Source organism: Pimephales promelas, chromosome 21 (assembly GCF_988280905.1).
Source record: "Pimephales promelas chromosome 21, fPimPro1.hap1.1, whole genome shotgun sequence".
Classification (NCBI taxonomy): Eukaryota; Metazoa; Chordata; class Actinopteri; order Cypriniformes; family Leuciscidae; genus Pimephales; species Pimephales promelas.
This window is the reverse complement of record NC_142789.1, coordinates 27621962-27645098: the sequence shown is the minus strand read 5'-3', so window position 1 is coordinate 27645098 and position 23137 is coordinate 27621962. Positions and strand designations below refer to the sequence as shown.

Sequence of the window (23137 nt, the reverse complement as noted above, 5' to 3'; positions counted from 1 at the left end):
ATGCAGAGCGGTGGAGAAGCCACGGTAGCTATGAATTTCCACTTAAATGTATACGTAACAAAGGGCAATTGTGTGCATGGGCGTGTGCGGTGTAGAGATTGAAAGAGTGTGTTGCACATTGGGGGGTATTCAGCAGAATTTTAATGAAGCCTCAAGGTTCTGCTAAAGGACAGCAGGAAGGGAAGATAGAGAGAGGGGGCATTACAGCACAGAAAGCAGAGTATATATATATATATTAATAATTTACTCTTAAAACACAGACTGGGGTTACCAGGCACTGCAGTCAGGGGCTATATGTTCAAATTTGCCAACATATAAATTTGCATGTGCTACAGTTCAGCATTTAAATCTAACAACAATTGTTTAATTAAATGAATCTTAAATTAAATACATAAGATTCTGCACTTATTCTAAGAAAATCTATCAGACATTGGAGTGCTTCAAATATACTAAATACTAAAACATTTTGAAACGCATATTTATTTATCCAACCCGGTCTCATCCCAAGACGTCATATAACTGACGTTTTGGGACGTCTTTTGACCATACGTCAATATTCGCCTTTTTAGGGCCCCCTTAAACGTCGGTAGATGAGGTTATGGGATCCTAACTCTACCCCATACCTAAACCTAACCCTAAACCTAACCCGTCACCTAACTGACGTTAAAGGTAAAGCGTCAGTTGTATGACGGCCCGGGATCGCCATCTACCGACGTTTAAGGGGGCCCTAAAAAGGCGGATATTGACGTATGGTCAAAATACGTCCCAAAACGTCAGTTATATGACTTTTTGGGATGAGACTGTGTTAATTTATCACTGAACATGTTAAATAAATACATTAGGATAATTTTCAGACTTTTGGACCCCATTGTATATGGCCGTGGCTCACGCTAGGGCCAAAAGATTATCTCATTGAATCACTCATTTAAAAGTATTTGATTAGGGGTCAAAGGTTCTGATTTAAGTCTTTCATTCTAGTCTACCATAATCCTATCTAATACGCCCCTTAAATGCAGCATAATTAGATTATGCTTATACAGAGGAGAAATTATGGAAGTAGAAGAAGAGTAATTTCCCCTGGTGTGGACAACCAATAGTCAATGGCTGGCCAGTTGCAGTAATATAGAAAATATTTTGGACCTACTACTTCTTTATAATGTTTACACGTTTTAGAATTATAGCAAAGTCAAAACTATGAAAAAATTATTCAGTGACCAAAAATGTTACAGATCAGTTGCATTGAATTCCATAATGCAGTATTTAAATAAATAAACATAACATTTCAAAATGAAAACGTTTAAGATCAAGAGACATACATTCAGTCAGGTGTGTCCAATTTTTTTACTGCACCTTTTAACAGCAAGAAACGTAAGCCAGGGTTGAGTCACTATCTGCGTTAACTCATGAGCCAGCACTGCATTCAGAGAGTGTGTTAGGAAATTCGATAAACAGCTCTGTGTGACAGCATAGGGAAATGACGGCCATTTTCAACACTCTGAAAATGACGGAGGCAGCAAAAACACACCCAGTCATCTTTCAGGTGACATCCTGTGTCATGGAAAAGTGCTTTCCCGTCTCAATGCACACATAGGAGGCGCATGGCTGTGGTTGCAAAAGCACAAATTCTAAAGGCCCAGATATCCACACAAAGTGCCTCTGGCCTCCAATTTACAAGTTTCTTTATGCTTGTTGCATTAGTCATTTGCTGGCAAGCATCCGTGACAAAGGCGGTTGTTTATTTCACTCCTTCGTATCTTTTTGCATGTTTACTTACACTTTATTCCTAAGAACCCACCAATGCACAGCAGTCAAACTTTAAATGTTTAAAAATGTGTTGGTTTAGACTTCCTAAACTCATGATGCCTGCAAATATGACCTGTGCAATCTCACCTTCCTTAGCTTTACATAGGAAGTCTCCACCTCCCTTGAATCTAGCTGAAATAGAGTCTCAGTCACCATCCATCCGTGTCCTTCAGGGTGGATATCTCACTCAAGACGAGAAAATGAAAAATAAAGAAATTCTCAAGTTAGTTGAGTGTCTCGTTAACTGCGAGCAGCAGACCTCACCTTCCCTGACAAGCCTTTGTTGGGCCGAACCAGCGCCGAGTGACAGCCCCGTTAGCCTCCAGTCTGGAGAATCTTGTCAAGCTGCCAAAGGCTGAGCTGCTACATGATTTGCAGAACTCATAAATGCTAAGCAGGGATAAGGCTGTTGCCACTGTTGAGACTGGACAGGGTACCTGCTCTTTGCTAAAAGAGATCTCTTTATGGAGAGCCAACCTGGGCCTGTCAACTCAACACATTCTCAAAGGCAGAGAAAAATGATGACTTTTATAAAAGTCATAAAACTGAGGAACCGGCACAGCGAATACAGTATAAACCTTGCAAGAGACTTAGCAGGGGACATTAAGAGGCACCACTTTTTATTTTGTCTTTTTAAATTTAGTCTTTCTACGCAGGATTTGCGAATTTGAATAGAAACTAAAAGCTGAGAAAAAAAAAAAATATATATATATATATACAATAAAATGTTATGTATATATACTACAATAAAATGTTACAAACATACTCAATTAATAATACATGATATCAATAATTAAAAGTTCAATTATTATTATTATTAATATATTTAGTGGACACACCAAGTTAACGTGCAGCTTCTATACATCCAGTGAAGACAGATTCAGTGTAGGAAATGTGTTAGGCCTCCTATAAGGAATAGAGGGAATGCATTGAAGTCACTATCCAGTCGGAACAACCCCCCTTAGCCTGACTGAGTGGCAAAAGATCTGCTGCGCGACTGGATTTAATAGGGGAAACTGCGAAAATGTGACTAAAACGAACAAATGTGACTAAAACGACTCAATATAGTGTTCCTTACAACTTACTAAAGATCCAGTGATCCATGGGTATTGACATGCAGCCAGGAATCGTGTTGCCTGACATTTATGTTTGCCTGATTTCGACACCAGGTAAATAAAAGCAATACAGACCTAAACATAAAGCCAATTTGCCTGTGAACGCTTTATATAAATACAATATAGGTAGCTCTAAATCCGGGTGATATCTTATATCAGTGTTATATATAGCCTATATATATCATCATATCGTCCAGCCATAAAACTTTTTAGTTTTTTTTTTTTTTTTTTGGTCAGTGTTTATTAAAAAACATCCAATAATGCAGAATATGCAGAGATAAATATTTAATTGATGAGTTGTTAATATACAGTATATAACAATAGGTTATACAGCTAAATTCAGCATATTGACACAAAATGATAACTGCAAATCCACCTTTCGCTGACTGCAGTCCAGTTGTTTCTGTGAATTGCAGCGATCCATTTGCTCCTCTTTCTATAGCGGTCTGTAAAAATATACCTCCGATTTTTTTTGTCAAAACTAGTTGTACAGTCAATCGCAAAGCTCTTTCCCACTTTATACGTTTTGTGTTTGTTTTTCGCGGCATTCACGTCGAAAACAAATACAGCCGCTCAGTCTTTTTGCCACTCACTGTGACATCACGTGCATACCCTCTGTAGGGACCCCCAAAAAATTGTGCCACATGAATTTAAGCAATAGTCTTTCCTTCAACCACAATGCTCATCCCACTCTTGACATTTGCTCAAGGCCATTCAGAAAGCCTTTGTCCTAAATCCCAAGACGAGTCAATTAAATGTGGTGTTATCAGATTAAATGGCTGTATGGCCAGCAGTATCTGACCAACCCAGTGTTCACTTGTCCATCACAAGGCAAAAGATGAGTCCCAACACAGAATCCCAGAAAATCCCCATTCACAATTTCGCTCACATGTAAAAATTACGATCATCATCTACGTGTGCTTAAAGGACATCAGCGGAAAAGTAGGTAAGAGCTCTGCAGGAGAAGAAGCAATGCATCATTCAAAGGGAATGCGCACACCATCACCCTCAATCCCTTATTCCTCATAAACTCTCCATTGTGGTTTACAAGAACCCCAGTAAATGACCCCACTCTCCTTCTCATGCACTCAAAGCATTAAGTCCGTTTCCTCGCCGGCGATGAACTGCGATCCATCAATACGGCGTGGCAGGAGGCTTGCGGATAGTAAAGTCTTCATTGGTGAAAGACGGGAGCTGCTTGTTGACTGGCAGTATTCAGCATAATGAGATTTGACAGCTTCCCCCAAGCAGCTGTAGTGTATCACAGCATATGACTGAACGGATGCTCTCGTTCAATCTACTGGAGTCACGGAGGTAGTCGAGTGTGAATGGATCATATGTTAAATGTTGGGGCCGCAGCCGGCGTAACGGCATTACCTGAGCCCTCCGCTTACATAACGCTTAAATCCATTCCGGCGTTCCAGCCGCCGTCTTCGTAAACATCCATGAGGAGTGGTGAGCAGGCCAACGCAATCAAGGGTGGAAAATTGAGAAGTATGAAAAACCATTAACTTCTCTGACTCCACACCACCGTACATTTTAACAACTTGACACCACGCCAGTCTATAGCCATTTGTCAACAACCGGAGGGGGCAAGGCCTCTTTTCAAGAGAACAGCAGTCACAAGAGTTGCTGTTAAATCCTTCCAAAGGGCAGCAGAATGTTTGTGCTCCATCCAAGAGGCCACTGGGAAGACTGACAGGGGAATAATTAGTTGGATCCAGCTAGTGCCAATCATGGAATGTGTGAAGAGGAAACACGCCCTTTTCTCCTGTACATTTGAAAAAGGAATGGATTTCATGTAATTAAATAACATGAAGTCTGTCTTGCGAGCTTTAAGAACAAGCCATGCGGGCCAGATTGCACACTATGCTGCGTGGATCAAAGCGAGAGAGAAGTCACATGTATGGAAAAAGGGAAGCAAGCAGCACTCCAGAATCTCTCTCTCACACACACACACACCCTGTAAATAAAGCGACAGTCAATTACAATGGCCTGGCACAAAAGCCTTACCCAGTGGTTCAATTCAACAGGGAGAAATCTATCCCTCTATCCCTGAATAATTTTACACCTCAGTGCATACGAGACACGAAAAAAGGGAGGGGTTGTGGAGCAAATGAGGGTAACGTGGGATTGGAGACAGGAGGAGCGATGGGGAACGGAGGGGAAGCATACAGCGCTGGTTGCTTCAGAAGCAGGTGAAATTACACAGGAGCTCAGATTATATAGATGGCGGATTATCTGACCCCATAGTATGTGACGGGTTCATGAGAAAAAAGCTAGAATAATAGCTCTCACTAAATATTTGACTTACATAATGTCATGTAATTCTTTGAGAAGACTTGATTTTATCCACTGGGAATTGATAAGACTTTAAAAGTGTATCGGGGGTTTCTGTCCTTTTTTGAACCTTAAAAATATAAAGCTAAAATATAAAAGTGAAGAAAGACCAACAAAAATATGTTAAAAGAAATACAAATATAGTTTATATAAAAAATAACATGTGAGGCATATGAAGGACTATGACATGTGAAGGTTTTATTATATAAAACTTGATTAAAACACATAATTCCTGACAGTAATATCAATTTTATACATTTGTTTAAAAAATATATATTTTAAATGTTTTAAATGTTTTTTTAACAATCCCAAACAAATTTATTAAGATAATTTCAAAACTATTTAATATTAAATATTTAAAAATATATGCCACCAGGAGCGGCCTTACCTTTGTTTCACCCAATTAAATTGAACCAGACCCAGCCCTCCAAGTAGGGCCTCAAAAGCCCAGCAAAATCCCATTAATTTTCTACATAGAATATTGATTTTTAGCCATAATGTCTAAACCAATCAAGATAGATTGACTATGAGGTTGTGAAACGAAAGTTTTTACTCCTATAAAAGCCACAAGGTATGAAATCAACCTTGTTATTTGCAATCTTCTGAAGAAATACTACACTACCCACAATTCTAAGCAAAACACTGACGTCTCTGATTGGTCGAACTCACGGTTATCATAGCGGCGTTGACCACCCCCGCGAACGGCTTGGATCTGACGAATAATATTTATAGTTTACGCATTTATACCTTTACCTTTAGGGTAAAATGTTATTTTGAGCAAGAAAAGAATTTTAAGAGGAAATGAAAAGTACATATGCCAGTGGTGCTGAAAAATGAAAGATATCAGACAACAAAAGAAAAGCTTCAGTCAACCAAAAGTGAAGTTGCCCTGTGTGAAAGAGCGAGGCTCATTCAACGTTAAACGCTGTATAATTGTATATAGTTTTAATCAAATAAGGTTGGATTATTTCTGTGTTGAGCTGCCTGTTCCTGAAGCTGAAAGTGCATGCAATAAACGAATATACCATTGATGCAAATCCTTGCTTTTCTGCTCTATTATGTTTATGTTTTAAGTGGGTAGGGCCCCATATTAGTTATTGAAACAGGCCCCCAGATGCTTAAGGCTGTCACTGCCTGCCTCCAATTTGGAAACATTTGCGCGTTCTTTGGAATGAAATGCACCAGTAAATCCTTCACAATAAGGCCAGGAATGTGTATAAAGAAAGTAAATGTGGTCAATTTGAACTCCAAACATCCCTTCAGGTGTCGCGGTTAGTCCACGGAGGATGGAGACAATGAACATAAAGTTCAATTAAAGAGGTTAACTTTTAATAAAACTAAACCAAAGCGACATTCCGATAGGCAGGTACAACATAACTCTGTGTCCACTACACTAACAACACTAGATAATGAGGAACTGAAACAGAGGGCTTACTGTATGCACAGAATGATACAAACAGGTCGTATATAATTAATGAGAAACCAAGGTGACAACCTAGAGGTGGGAAACTTAGAATAAAGGAAAACTAGATAAAAGGCAGACACAATAGGAACTGAATACAATGAAAATGAAAATTAAACCAAGCATAACTGTGGTTTCACTCACAAAGCATCCAGCTGCTTCTTTTGCCATACTGTACACAGACACAAGCACAACAGACACACACAAATAAACAAAAAAAGAGAGAAAGAAGCCTGGAGTGTTTTGCAATTCACTGCATCGGTCAGCGCACGGTCGCTAGCATCTTTCAGCATTCCTTCATGGACCTACAGATCCACCTATACCACAGACTGACAGCAGCCTCTCTTCGAATTACTATTCCGATCATGATCCAGGCACCTTCACAAATCAGCTCCTTACAGCCCAAAGCCTCCCCGTTTGCAAAAACAAAGCAGCGTGACCTTTCTTTTTTCCCTCATCGCCTCCTCAGCGGCTCAGCCTCCATTTCCTCAAACATTTGCCTGCACGGAGTCATCTTTAATTACCACGACAGGGGGCGACGCGTTCCCCGTCCCAGACGCAAAGAGGAAATAAATGTTGTTGTTTTTTTGCCTCTTCATTTCTACTAATCAGGGAGCTTTGCTCTTCAACTCGGTTGGGAAAAACTCTCGAAACAGAACGAAGAGCAAGCAAGAATGAGAGCGAGAGAACGCAAGCTTCTGCCTATATTGACAGTTCCAAAAAGAAAAGAAAAAAATGTTTGCATAATTTGTTTCCACAAGAGGAAATGTATTAAAATAAATCTCATAAACATCAAGAGGACTGGCTTTTTTTGCTGGCTTGAAGAATGAAATCAAACTAATCAGCATTGTGCTAATCCTTTCAAGGAAGCTGTAATCCCCGGGATAGCGGGACATGGCTAAACCCACTCCAGAGGGGATCCGGTGGATTCTTCTTAACAAGCCTGATTACGCCAACAGAGCATCCACATGTCAGAGTAACACTTGGACCAGGAGAGAAATAATGGCAAAGTCTGTTTGTGCAGATGTGTCATAATCATTCAGACTTACAGTCTGAACAAAAACACAGGGCACTCAAACTGATGACTATTTATTTACAACCACAACACAGCAATTCTAATGAGTGTTTGTGGACAGACAGGCAGACAGGCAGACAGATAGACAGACAGACAGACAGACAGACAGACAGACAGACAGACAGACAGACAGACAGACAGATAGATAGATAGATAGATAGATAGATAGATAGATAGATAGATAGATAGATAGATAGATAGATAGATAGATAGATAGATAGATAGATAGATAGATAGATAGATAGATAGATAGATAGATAGGAGATAGATAGATAGATAGATAGATAGATAGATAGATAGATAGATAGATAGATAGATAGACAGATAGACAGATAGACAGATAGATAGATAGATAGATAGATAGATAGATAGATAGATAGATAGATAGATAGATAGATAGATAGATAGATAGATAGATAGATAGATAGATAGATAGATAGATAGACAGACAGACAGACAATGATGGATAGATAGATAGATAGATAGATAGATAGATAGATAGATAGATAGATAGATAGATAGATAGATAGATAGATAGATAGATAGATAGATAGATAGATAGATAGATAGATAGACAGACAGACAGACAATGATGGATAGATAGATAGATAGATAGATAGATAGACAGACAGACAATGATGGATAGATAGATAGATAGATAGATAGATAGATAGATAGATAGATAGATAGATAGATAGATAGATAGATAGATAGATAGATAGATAGACAGACAGACAATGATGGATAGATGGATGGATGGATGGATGGATGGATGGATGGATGGATGGATGGATGGATGGATGGATGGATGGATGGATGGATGGATGGATGGATAGATGGATAGATGGATAGATGGATAGATGGATAGATGGATAGATGGATAGATGGATAGATGGATAGATAGATAGATAGATAGATAGATAGATAGATAGATAGATAGATAGATAGATAGATAGATAGAATGGCAGATAGATAGATAGATAGATATAGATAGATAGATAGATAGATAGATAGATAGATAGATAGATAGATAGATAGATAGATAGATAGATAGATAGATAGATAGATAGATAGATAGATAGATAGATAGATAGATAGATAGATAGATAGATAGATAGATGGATAGATAGACAGACAATGATAGATGGATAGATAGACAGACAGACAGACAATGTAGATGATAGATGGATAGATGAATTGAATGGCAGAAAGATAGATAGATAGATAGATAGATAGATAGATAGATAGATAGATAGATAGATAGATAGATAGATAGATAGATAGATAGATAGATAGATAGATAGATAGATAGATAGATAGATAGATAGATAGATAGATAGATAGATAGATAGATAGACAGATAGACAGATAGACAGACAGATGGACAGATGGACAGATGGATAGATAGATGGATAGATAGATCTAATATATATATAAATCTATAAGACTTGTTGTGAATATGATCTGTGCCAGAACATTTAATAATGAATATAGCATACAGACAGATGGAGATTGCAGCTCAACTACTCAAAATTACCACCATATCTCTTTTATGTGAACATACTGAGTGTGAATGCTCTTGAGACTCTGAAAAACAATCATGATGATGCAGATCTAAAGTTAGTCCTTTCCCTGTCCGAACAAGTACAAAAAGGTCAAAAACTACATGTGGTGCTGGCTAAAACTACATTATTTGTTGTAATGGAAAGTGAAGCAGTAAACCTCGCTTGTTTGTGCGACAAGAGACCCTTCCACTACACAGAAGCCAAAGTTGCCCTTATACAAACACAAAATAAATTTCCCAACATTCCCTGTAGGGTAAGGGTTGACTAGTAGCATCTGCTTCCTTTGATTATGTGAGGAGAAACTTAGACAGTCCAGAGAAGAAAAGGGACCCAGAGGAGAGGGGTAGTGCCAGCTAAGATTAGGGAAGGGGAACCACTCTTCTGGCACTTATCACAGAGGGAAAGCTGGATCCGTGATGCCAATATCTAGATCAAGAGGACACACAGACCCAAAAAAAAAAAAAACCCGAGAGCTTTAAAATAAAACAATCGTGCCGGGGGAACTCAACAGGACAGTGGCGCTTAAAACTTTTAGATGTACAGTTTGTCATGCTGGACTGCCACGGACACAGCATCTCTCTGTAAGCGTGTAAAGGGGCATACGCCATAGCCAACGGCCAAGCCTACTCAAGATGTTTAAGTGTTCAAAAAAAAAAGAGAGTATTGTTCACCTTGACAAGCTTTCATCCCTGCTGCGAGGGAGCGACTTATGAATCTTTTGGCGATATAAAAGCCATTCCTCTGGCTCAAAAAGGGATCTCAGCAATCTACATTATAGAGCAAACCCACGGGCTTCAGCATTTGCAAAGTCTACAAAACATGGGGATTTTGTCATTGAGTCAAGGTAATACAATTCAATCTTCAGCTTACCAGATCAGCATGTAAGCTCTGTACCCATCCTCGGTGTTTACCCCTAAGATTCGGTACACACGCATTGTGATTTTCCACGCCCTCCTTTATCCTGGGGAATTGTTTCCCTGAAGGTGGAAGAAGGTCTAACAAAGAGCTTAGATTGGTCAAACAATGACAAAACCCCATGCACATCTCTCATTCTCCGTCTTTTTCTTTTTGGAGCGATTGCGATATGCTTGACGGGAGGGAGGGTGCCCAGGCTGAAGGACACTTTGTCAATAAGTAATACCCACGCTGTATTAGCTGCATATTTAGCCATGAGAATTCATATAAATTGCTTTCAGACAAAGTCATTTAGCAAAGCGCGCTTCAGAATGCAACGGCGAGTCTTCTTGTGACATTCAACTAGTAATGTAAACTTTGGGTTTGTACAGATCAAGGACAATCTGTTTTGGAGTCCTGTGCAAAGTTGTGGAGGCGTTCGTCTATCTATTCAGTATTTCCATCGCCATTTCCTGACCAAATTGATGAGGAACTGTAAAGAAGTGTAGAAGTAAAGAACTGTAAAAAAAGTTTGTGTTTGCATAATATACGAGGGTGCACTGTGTATAGATATCTTGCATATATATATATATATATATATAAATACACACACATGCATGTATATTTCTTAAATATATACAAGCATGTGTGTGTATTTATATATATATAAAATAATTATACACAGTGCACCCACATATATTATGCAAACAAACTTTTATTTTGGATGCGATTAATAGCGATTAATCGTTTGACAGCCCTACTTCACTGTGTGCACCATGATTATTTCAAAATTATCTGCAGATGGTTTTTAGTAGGGATGGGCAACGATTAATCGCGATTAATCGCATCCAAAATAAAAGCTTGTGTTTACATAATATATGTGTGTGTAGTGTGTATAAGTAATTTGTATATATAAATACCCACACATGCATATATATATTTAAGAAAAATGTGTTTTTAATATATCAAATATTTATATTTATATATAATATTAATTGTGAATAAATATATATAAAATATATACATGCACATATTTCTTAAATATATATGAAGAGTTCAGATGCAAAAGCCTCTAAGTGCCATTTAAAATTTTCTTCTAGAATGATCATTTTTATCAAGCTTGTATATTTAAGTTCAGTGATTTTACTTAAATGGCAATGATAATTACCTATTAATTGTTCTTTAAGTGAAATTACTGAACTTAAATATACAAGTTTGATAAAAATCATCATTAAAGAAGAAAATTTCAAATGGCATTTAGAGGCTTTTGCATCTGAACTCTTCATATGTACATGCATGTGTGGGTATTTATATATACAAAATAATTATACACACTAACCACACACATATATTATGTAAACACAAACTTTTATTTTGGATGCGATTAATCGCGATTAATCGTTGCCCATCCCTAGTTTTTAGGCACAATATTCTCTTGTTCGGTGACAAAGATACACTCCAGGATTCTTAGTGGAGTGCGGTAGGGTACAGGAGAGCTATCAAACACACACACACACATTTTTTTCTAGGTATTTAAAATTAACAGCAGGGGGTGTAAAGCAACTGACGGTGAGAGACAGAGCACGAGAAAAAGAGATAAAGACAGGAATTGACTTTTTGCCGTCCCCCGGCGTTCACCCTCTTCTCCTGTTCATTACAACACCATTACGTTTTGATGTTTTTTCCTCCTTTCCAACATACTGTCGGTTTCGTTCTTTAATGTGGTCATTCTGCTACGTACAAGAATTTTTCAACTGAACGGACGTCCGTGTCATTACCTTCAATAAGGGTCATTTCCCATAAGGAAAAGGGAGAGGTGGGAATGTTATATGGAGTGACTGAAAAACACTATATAAATTTAGACGCTCTGCCCAGCTTCCAATCTGAGAAATTATGACACGTGTACGTGCTATATCCAATGCATGCAGAGAAACACAGGCTAGGACATGAGGTGTGCTTGTTTGTATGACCTGATGTCTCATTCGGCCCTGCTAGAGGCCTCATTATACCTCACCGCTGGTCGTTGGGAACATGGCATTCAGTCTGAGAGTGGAGCTGAAGGAGGAAGAAGCCAGTGCTGTTTAGGAACTCGTTCTCATTAAGAGCGGTGTGTGTCACTAGGGAGACTTTCTGCTCCTAACAGCCTCCAAAAGTAGCTCTGCTTCTGCAACGACCACACAATGTCTCCATCTGCAGGGAGAGCTACACCTCCACCTTCCATCTCTCTTTGCCTGTCCACATTGTCTATCCTTCACTGTTTTTTTCTAATCTTCTATCTGTGCTTTATCTGGTCTGCGTTTGTTGAAACTAGCTTGGACGACGACAGGAACAGAGAAACCAAGTCCCTCATCCTGTGAGGAGGCAAAACTGGGAGAAAGTTGCTACCGTCACGAATATGACAGATTGGGCTAATGCTCCTGGAGCCAATCGTCGCTATTTTTTTATTTATTTATTTATATATATATATATATATATATATATATATATATATACAGACACAATTAAATCAAAAATAAAAATATTTTAGTTAAATATGAATGAATAGGTCTATAATAAAATGACTAATAAGGAGATTTTCCATCCCCTAACAAATAATGAGGGGTTAAAGTGAACATGAAAAAACATTCGTAACCTATTTTATGCAAAAATTTAGTTTATCCATCAGTAATTGATTGGATCGTAAAAAGTGGTTTCGATATTCAAATAAAAAAATTATTCAAAATACTTCAATTGAACTGTTCGGGTAACACTTCAAAATAAAGATCACTACTTTAGTCAATGGCATGTCTAACATGAAATACAAATAACCTTTTAATAGCATTGATTAATAAAGATTAATAAAATAGTGTTTCATAAATTCAATTTGTAATGTATTAACAATGAATTAAAGTAGATTTACAAAATAACATTAACTAGATCAATAAATAAATAAAAACTAAAACTAGAGTTTAATTAAAATAAAATATAAATATTAGATGAAAAACCTAAAAACTTCATTTAGTAATACTGCATTGGCAACTGACCAAAATTAAATGAGTTGAAGTAATAAAATCACTAAAAACTGAAATAAAAATAAAGCTGAAAAGAACTAAAACATATGTTTATTGTTAAGAAATTGAAAATTATTGTAAAGTGTTACCACTGTTCGTAATAAAAGAAGGAATTGTATTAAGAATAGGGTCAATCAGGGCCGGGGTGGTTGATCAGGAGAATTCCCGTCGGGAATCACTTTTGGGCCGGTCGAGGATTTTATTTATGAATTTATTTTTTTACATTTGTCACGTTAGTCTATCTCCTCTTAAATTAGGCTACACACGTTCCGCATAACACCGCAGCGAGCAGCCTCTGCATGGGCTGTACCACGTGAGGGAGTTCTCCCCTCCCAGATAGACTTGGTTGGGTCCATAGCCAGTCTTTTCCTAAACATTTTCTCAGGAGCATGGATGGGAAGAAGAGGCCAGGAGGGGCTGAAAAAGCCAGGTTGAAAAAAAGAAAGGCATTGGAAGAGGATGCTGCCAAATGGGCCAAGCTTACAGATTTATTTTCAAGAGGACAAACAGGTAAAGAGAGATAGGCCTAGTAATGATTAGCATTACCAATGCAATTATTCAGCAAATACCATTACACAATACCAGTCTTTTTGTTTCACCCAATATATGGCGATTCATCGACTTTGCAAATATCGATAACAAAACTCAAGCTTGATCTGTGTGTGCAGTAAAATTACCTCTTAATTATATTTTGTGTAGCTTCTAAGCCTCTGAAAATGAGGAGGCCATGACTAGGGACATGTAGAGAGGATACCAGAGGAGTAAATTACCACAATTTGATCCCCATGCAGAAAAATGATAATGACGATGATATTTCTGTTAACTTCTCAGCTTAAGTGAATTATAATTTAACCTTTACATTATTTGTTGAACCATGATATTAATAAAAACAACACATTAGTAAGAGCTAAACTGTTGCTTGATTCACCATGGAAAAAGTGGGCGGGTCTTGAGCCTGAAACTCCTGGACTGAAAAGTGGCCCCACTCTGGGCCCGGGGTCAATTTATATTTTAAGTCGACTTAAATTGTAATCAATTTTGAGAACAGCAGTTTTGCTCACAGTTGGGCTCTTTCTCTATTGGACAGTGACAGATCATGTTCCTGTCTCTTCTCCCTATCGCTTCCTTTCAGGGTTGCCAACTTTCTGATTTGGGGGGGGGGGGGGTTATGCCACCATGGAAGAAATAACCCCTGAAATTCATACATTATGGCATATTATAATGCAACTTACAGTATTAGGCCTATATTTATAGAATAGCAAAGTATGCCTAAACAACGACTCTACCACATAGGCTAGATAGTCTATCATGATCATTTTGCCAAAAATGAATACATTTTATTTTTAATTTCAACAAATAAAAAGTATAACATTCAAAACTCATCGGCTTAGACTGCATTTGAAGAAAAATAAACAGTTTTTTTCAGCCTTGTGCGAACTCGTTCAATAGAACTTCAAGCTTTCTTTCAAGTGCAAAAAATTATATTTTTAATTTAGTAGTTTGCACGACGTACGACCAATAAGACAACTCGCCCGCCAAGGGGGCGTCAAATCCCCAAATTTTCCATTATAGCAGGTCTTCGTTGATTCATAGTCTGACATAATATTATATATTAGAAGCTTTGTGTCTGTCATGGATTTGCACTGAATTGATTCTCAAAAATACGGAACAAGATATTTATGTGTCAAATACGGAACGATTCCGTATTTTACGGAACGGTTGGCAACCCTACTTCCTTTCCTCTCTACTTTCTACCCAAAAAGTGACAAAAGGCCAAAAATACAGCACAAAAAAATAAAACACATGTAATAGTTTCTTTGATTTGAAACAAATACCTATCACTGAGGTTCTCGTAGTGAACCGCTCATGACTTTTCTTTGAGGCTGGTTAGTTTGCATCAGCATGGGGTCAGATTATCTTCCTCTACAATGGCACAATTCTAAAAAAAGAACTATAAAAGAGGAGCTGGGGAGTGTGAAAAAAAACCCCAAACAGTTAAAACAGTTGGGAAACTTTATAGCCTAACTCTTTGCAAGTTGAGAGAAAGAGAGTGCGGAGGCTTTGACAGAAAGCACAGAGGGACAGCCACACTGCTGGCACAAATGAAACGGAGAGAGAAGTATCAACCTTTCTGCACCACCGTGTCTTCTACTACAACACAGTCAAGCACGGAACAAAGAAAACACACCTGCATTCCCCAGATCAAACTGCACTTTCAACTATTATCGTAAATAAACGTATATGTGCAAGACATCAGCGCTTTCCTCTCTCATAAGTTATAGCAGTTTTGAAATGGAAATGAATTAAAATATTTTTGAAAGGTCATGGCATGCATCATCTCAAGTCATCTACAGCAGCATGTGTCATCTCCATCACGCTAAAGAATTTAAGGCAGGGTTAGAAAAGTTTGTTTGACTTTTGTAATCCTGCTGAAAAAAGCTGAAGTGTGAGTCCACGCTTCAAATCCTTATGGGCATAAAAAGATTAACAATGTTATATCAACCTGTGGTAACAAGACAGTTAAGAAAAAAAAAACAACTTGTCAGCTATTCCTTTAACAAGAATTTTAGACCATTACACATCTTGTAATGGTATTCCTTTGGATATTCAGAACAGCTCAATACAAATCTCATCTCTCTAAATTTGGCAGAGCCCACAGTAAATCAGGTTGCAACTTTCAATATGTTAACTTACCCACTTGAGAACAGATCTCCAATTTAAAAAAAAAAAAAAAAAAATTATGAAAACCGATCTGGTGCATGTTCAAGTGGTGTTATACTTTGGCAGAGAGCGAGACGGTGTGCTGTGGAATCGGTCCAAACAGGCCTACCTAATCTCTGCTGAGTGTGTTTGTTTGTCTCTGAATGTCAGAACGCCTTCGGGCCAGGAAGACAAAGTTCAAAGCAATACGGATACACTTTAGTACAACTGTTAGACTAAACTGACACAGATTTACAGAGGAAATCAAAACATATAAATGTGGCAGTCAGCAAAAATGCACATTTTGCGGAAAAAATATATTTTTTCTTGGTGGAATAACTAATATTCAATTTCACATTTTTTTTTTTATTTGAGAATTTATCACATTATATTTATCATATATAATAAAATATAATATCGTTGCTGTCTGGCGGATTTTTATAGGTTTATTTCTTAAATCATTACTATTGGTCACCTTTTATGTCTGTCTGTGGGTTTTGCAGATATTTCACCAATGAAAAGCATTAAAAAGAGCTCCATTGGATCCAATGTTTTATCTGTTTGAGGAGCAGAGAAGAGTAGCATGCAATACTGTCTTTGCCTCTGCATAGCAATTCATTATTAACAACATGGGATTTTGGCCAAAGGAGCACCCACATAGCTACAGTAAACTTTATAACCTATAAGTTGATGAAAACATACTATGATGCACAATTCTTTAAAATTCACTGCTCAAAAACTCCATTTGATCTTGATTTTGGTCAAATTATAATATAGTGACACATCTCAGTGTCTGACCACATATAAATCCACAATATTGACAATGTGGTGGTGAAAAATGCAGTGTTTTGTTTTTTTTTCATTTCCTTAAAGGCTTAGTTCACCCAAAAATGAAAATTAAGTCATTAATTACTCACCCCCATGCTGTACCAACCCCGTAAGACCTTCGTTCATCTTCGGAACACAAATAAAGATATTTTTGATTGAATCTGAGGGCTGGATGACTCTTCCATAGACAGCCTGAGGGACTGCCTCTTGACGGCCCAGAAAGTCATTAAAAGAAAAGGTTTAAATATTCCATGTGCCTACAGTGGCTCAACTATAACTTTATCAAGCGACGAGACTACTTTTTGTGCGAAAAAAAACCCGTAAATAACGACTTTATTCGACTTCCATTACTTCCTTATGGGCGCATGCGCGAGAACTGAGACGAGACCGTTCTTCTTCGACTACTTTTTGTTACCGGCTGCTCACCGCTTAGGAGTTTTACCGCCCCCTACCGTATAAGATGACGTACTGCTTGTAAACAGAACGTTTTGCGCCTCCGGCTATATCAGTACGTCATCTTATACGGTAGGGGGCGGTAAAACTCCTAAGCGGTGAGCAGCCGGTAACAAAAAGTAGTCGAAGAAGAACGGTCTCGTGTCTCGTCTCAGTTCTCGCGCATGCGCCCATAAGGAAGTAATGGAAAGTCGAATAAAGTCGTTATTTACGTTTATTTCCGCACAAAAAGTAGTCTCGTCGCTTGATAAAGTTATAGTTGAGCCACTGTAGGCACATGGAATATTTAAACCTTTTCTTTTAATGACTTTCTGGGCCGTCAAGAGGCAGTCCCTCAGGCTGTCTATGGAAGAGTCATCCAGCCCTCAGATTCAATCAAAAATATCTTTATTTGTGTTCCGAAGATGAACGAAGGTCTTACGGGGTTGGTACAGCATGGGGGTGAGTAATTAATGACTTAATTTTCATTTTTGGGTGAACTAACCCTTTAAAAGTAGCTTTTTTCCTTAAAAGGTTTCAGTCCAACAGCAACGATATAATATAATATAATATAATATAATAATCGATTAATCGCGATTAATCACATCCAAAATAAAAGTTTGTGTTTACATAATATATGTGTGTGTACGGTGTATAATTATTTTGTATATATAAATACACACAAATGCATGTATATATTTAAGAAGTATTTGCATGTGTATACTTTATATATATTTATACATAATTAATATTATGTGAAAGCTAGTTTGCATAGGCCACAAAATATTGGCGATTCACAGACTTTCAAGGATTTCAAGGACCCATGAGAACCATGAATATAATATAATATATTATATATATATAATACAATATAATAAAGACTGCAACTGATGAACTTCTGTTTAGCAGGGTCTTCAAATCTAAAAACTCAACTCCTAACTTGTTCTTAAGTGCAATTACAAATGAAAGTAAAAAAATAAATAACCAACAATATATTCTGCATAAAATAAGCATCTATTAAAAAACACATTAAAATGTGAACATTATAACATTTGGACAAGCAAAACGCCAAACTCCTGTGAAGCAAAACGCATCAAAACAACTGATGGAAGCTCTTTACCTCGTTGGTGTTCCAGCGATGTCTCTCCTTGGGCAGGGAGGAGCATTTGGGAAGGCATTCCAGAAGCTTCTTGGGCAGGTAGATTTTCAAATGTCCATGTTCATCTGTGAACAACACAAAAAGATGACTTAATATGGAGTGCGAAGAGGATTATTAAAACAAAGCTGTGCTGCTCTCCAGGGCCTAAAACACTGGGAGCTGTTCTTTTTTACACAAAGATCCAATCATTTCTTTGTAAATTACTGAGCTGATTGAATCCAATGTCACTATTGCTCAAGGGACTCCTTTACATGCCCATGAAACTTACATGCCCAGGTGTTACGTTCGCAAATAGCTGTGACAACCTTTTTAGAAGTATAAAACTATAAAACAGGCACGGGACCTCAAAGGGGGAGCACTCAGAAAGCAATGAAGAAAAAAACAAAACTTAAGATGTTACTGTGAAATGAAAGGGAACATATTTGGAGCACAAGGCGTGCAAAAGGCTTTCATCCAGAAAAGTCGTGATTTTGTTTTCATTGAGTTTTTTTTTTTTTTAAATGCTCTCTCTCTCTCTCTCTCTCTCTCTCTCTCTCTTATCATGCTAGAGTGCCTGCTCAAATACATAACAACAAAATTGGGCAACAGAGCAAAAGCATTTCAAGGTTATTGATAACCGTTTGCATCAAGGGCTCAGGCTTCTTAAGGGACTCAATGTTTAGCCCTGTGGGAGAAGGTAGTTCCATATTGCGTGCTGAGCCTTCTTATGAATATAAAAAAAGGGAGAGAGACTGAAAGAAAAGGAGAATGAGAGACTGACTGAGATTTGTGGAGTGTGTCCTCGGTAAAAGACGAAAGAGAAGTGAAAGAGACGCTGCAGATCTGAGTGAGATGAAGCCTGTGTGTCCATAGAGACACTGCTTAGCAACCACTCACACTCCGGCATTAAGGACAAACAGATAGCCAGAGGGAAAGAGACACATGAAGAGGGTTAGATCACTTCCCTGTTCATAGTCAAACACCAGAACCAATGCACATTGGTTTTGCTTTACCTGTCCATGAACTCAGACCCACATAGATAATTGAATTCCCTGTTTAAAACATCCAAGCAGGGCACCAGACTAACTTTTCTACTGGTTTCACTAATGCTACCAACTTTCTCACTTTTTTTTTTTTTACTACATGCCATGGGATTAATCAATGCATGCTGATTAATAGTGGTTTTAATGGACCAAAGCTAGCAAAGGCTTTATACCGGTAATATATTAATTATTATTGCCAAATTTCAGGATTTTCATGGATTTTGGACAGTAATTTTAAGCATTTTACATTTGAATTATATACAATCTATCCATTTAAATTTGAACATCTATCCATCATCTTTCTATCAGCATCGTCTTTCTATCTTTTAAAAATCATTAAACAGTCGGCAAACACAGTAATCCGGACAGATGGTTCGTAACATTAGCTGTTTTTGTCCGGGTTGCTCACGTACTTGAGCTCTTTTCCCGCTTTAGTATTTTCCGGTAAAATATACCGTATTTTAATATTCTAATAACATTAACATTAGCTAATAAAATTAGATTAGCATGTTTTAGAATTGTATTTAGTTTTACTTACTTTATGTAATGTTTATTTAACCAAGAAAATGTGACAACATTAAGTGTAACTGGGACATGAATTTAGATTAACAAAAAAAAACAAAAAAAAACTGTGAGGACTTTGCCTCGTCATTTCAGAACATGCCACTGATTTAATTAGAGGTTTTGCCTAAATTTGCTAAAATTAAGAAACTGTGGTATGTTAAGAATGTAGAGGTATGTACGATGTGATTACTAGGACATTTTAATCAAAAGAAAAACCTGAGGAGCAGGAGACTTAATCAAAATCAGCATTTGCTCTCCATTCAATCTCACTGATGTCTAGGATAAACTATTGAGTTTGAAAAGATCTCATTTGTGATTTGCCTTTTTATTTAGCGCCGTCTCTCTCTTGGCAACAGTTCCGTTGGGATCTAATGACCGTTTCACGTTTTTAAATTGGGAGATCTGTGGCTGTTATGCCCCAACTAAAGCAAAGATTTAGAAGAAAAACACACAGTACATTCGCATAAGACAATGAATAAATGAGCCGGCACTCTTGAAAAGTTTTTCTCTCTTTCATTCCAAGTCACTCGACCGGGATGAATTATAAAAGAACGAGGCGTCGAGCAACTTATTTACAGGGTAATTAAGACTAGAATATATATCCCTTCCTATTCCTATTTGTCATTTCTCGTCTCTTCATTTATCTCAGTACATGCTTTGGCAGAACAAGTGAGCGATTCTGAGGACTGCAATTTAGTCGCATTGTTCTGCAACAAAGTAAGGGGCTTTTAAATTATGCTGACTCTGACGACTGTGGCTTTAGAGGCAAATTTTAATCACAGAGTCAGTCGCCGTCTGCCAAGCACTGCCTTAAGCGTTTGCCTTTCTCTCTCTTTCACGACCGTCTCCCAAGAGTAGCCAATGAGACGCAGAGCTGAGGGAAAAAAGCTTAACAACAAAGAAAATGAAAAACAAAACAAGGCTACGCACACGCTGCTAATACTCACACAGATAGAAACGTGTGGATGTAGGTGGTAGAGAAAGATTGAACAGAATAGAGCTCTGTAGACTATTTGCTCTTTCTCGTGTAATTATATGTGCACACAGGCATGCGCTTATAGCGCCCACCATAATTAATTATGAATGTATTAAGATGAATCGCTCCTGTTTCCAATTCTACTGACATAGAAAAACACATTCACGTTTGACACGAACACCAATCAACATTCAGCGCAAATGCCAAGGTGTCGCACCCGCATGTGGCCCTTGTCTAACTGCCGTCCGACTCTTGATCTGAGGAAATCTTTGAAAAACACCTATCAAACCTGCCCTTCAAAGTAATGTCAAGCATCAGAGAGTCCCGTCTAAACCGAGGATACAAAGGCATGGCTTAACTCTTTATCATCAAGTGTGCTTTTAAATTTTTCAGAAACTCCATGTCAGCAGTCGTGAGTTAGGTCAAGAAATCGACAGATCCTTCGAACGGAGGCATTGGAGGTCACTGAATATGGAACGATCTATGTTCAAATGAGTGATGAATGTGACTTCTGCGCAAAGGCACTGTGGGATCTCATACTGTCAATAAGCAGCATGTTTGTTCAGATCCCACATGTGACTTTAAGTGACCCCAATAAGAACAACACTGATGGTGACAGAAAAGCCCTAAGGGCAGTGTCTGAAAAGCAGCAATGAGAGTGTTTACATGACAAATGAGCCGAAACTATTCTCAGTGAAACGGTTGGTGAGCATCGGCCATGAATAAACCATAGGGCCAATCGGGCCATCCAAAACCAAGCCTTCCGATATTTAGACAAAAAACAAGTATGAAAAAACGTCATATACGCTACGCACACACAACGAGCGCATTTAGCCCAGCACACAGCATTGTTTTTAAGTTCCATCGCGAAATATACGTAGGCTACCATATTCGTTGTACGTGCATAGCCTATATGATGGTATTTCGACTAGCTGAGAACATGGTTCTGACGCCCGTACCGAATTGTGATGGGCAATATAGCAACTACGATTGCATCCCTTTGGTCCGACTCCGAGTTGCGTTCATATTTCACTCGAACCGCACCAAAGTTCGCTTGGAAGTGGGCCGTCTTTTCATGCGTTGAGTGTGCACTGCACACACTCAACCTTCCATAGAAAGTTGCATATTGTTAAAAAAAAAAAAAAAAAAAAAAAAAGGTTGCACTATCAATAATAATAATCCATGGATTTTAAATTCTGTAAAGCTTTATTTTTTCTCATTACCACAATGCTTTTTATGTGTCTTCATTGATATCACAAGAACACTTGATAGAGCAGTGTCTTTACTTTTAATTCAATTTACACAATTTTAAAATATTCTTAATCTTTTGATTAACACAACCACTGTGTGTGGGCCTCTCGGTTTTTAACACAATCCTGGAGGAGAGGAATGGAAAACCGATAAACAGGGTTTATAATGAACAATCATCTGCAAAGGTGTCTGTTGAAATGTTTTGACATTTCTCGCACACATTCATAATTAATGCGTTTTAATTGAGCGGATGGATCTAAATGGCAAAACAGGCTAGCTGTGCAAAACGAGTACTTCTAAATCCGCAGAGCCACATTTCTGTTCACCCAAGGCAAGCACAAAGAAGGTCCATCCTCCTGTATGTTCCCTCTGAGGATTACCACATATCTGCGTTCTTTAATGACTCTGCAAGCATCTATAGTGTGCAAGAACACGGGTCGGTCTCGAAACAGATGGGGCTTCGCCACTGCAAAGTTTAAAAAGACAAGAATGGACAAAAACTTTCCACACCTCATCAGCCCAATGTCACTTTTTAATGAAAGCCGTCTCTTTTTCCATTAAATTGTCAGCACTGACGGACAATTTCTGTTTGCATTTGTTTATTTGTAGCCTGTATTTTCCACGGAACGTCATTTCACCTGCCGTAAGCGGTTTTGTCTCAGATCGTGGCGTACGCTTCCAACGCTCCTTTGGAAACTCTTCAAATTAAGAATGGTGCAATGACAAATGCTCCGAGAGTGGCAAATCTGCTTCAGACGGCAAATTCGGAGCCTGTCTGAATCAGGAGAGGGTGACATTTACAGATTTGATTTTCTCTCTACCTCATCATACGGCAGACACAAGACCGCACAAGGGTCGCTGTAGTGTCTGCCGTGACTTTTTGATCCCATTTTGGAGAATG

General features: G+C 38.0%; 1 protein-coding gene across 10 annotated transcripts in view; it reads right to left on the bottom strand.

Moving 5' to 3' along the window:
• Positions 1-23137, bottom strand: part of camta1b (calmodulin binding transcription activator 1b) — a 302050-nt gene that overhangs the window by 265357 nt on the left and 13556 nt on the right. For all 10 annotated transcript variants that reach the window (XM_089125207.1, XM_039673486.2, XM_089125205.1 and 7 more), the window contains one exon: positions 18385-18488. In XM_089125207.1, coding sequence (XP_088981333.1) covers positions 18385-18488 — 104 coding nt within the window. The remainder of the gene's footprint in view (positions 1-18384; positions 18489-23137) is intronic.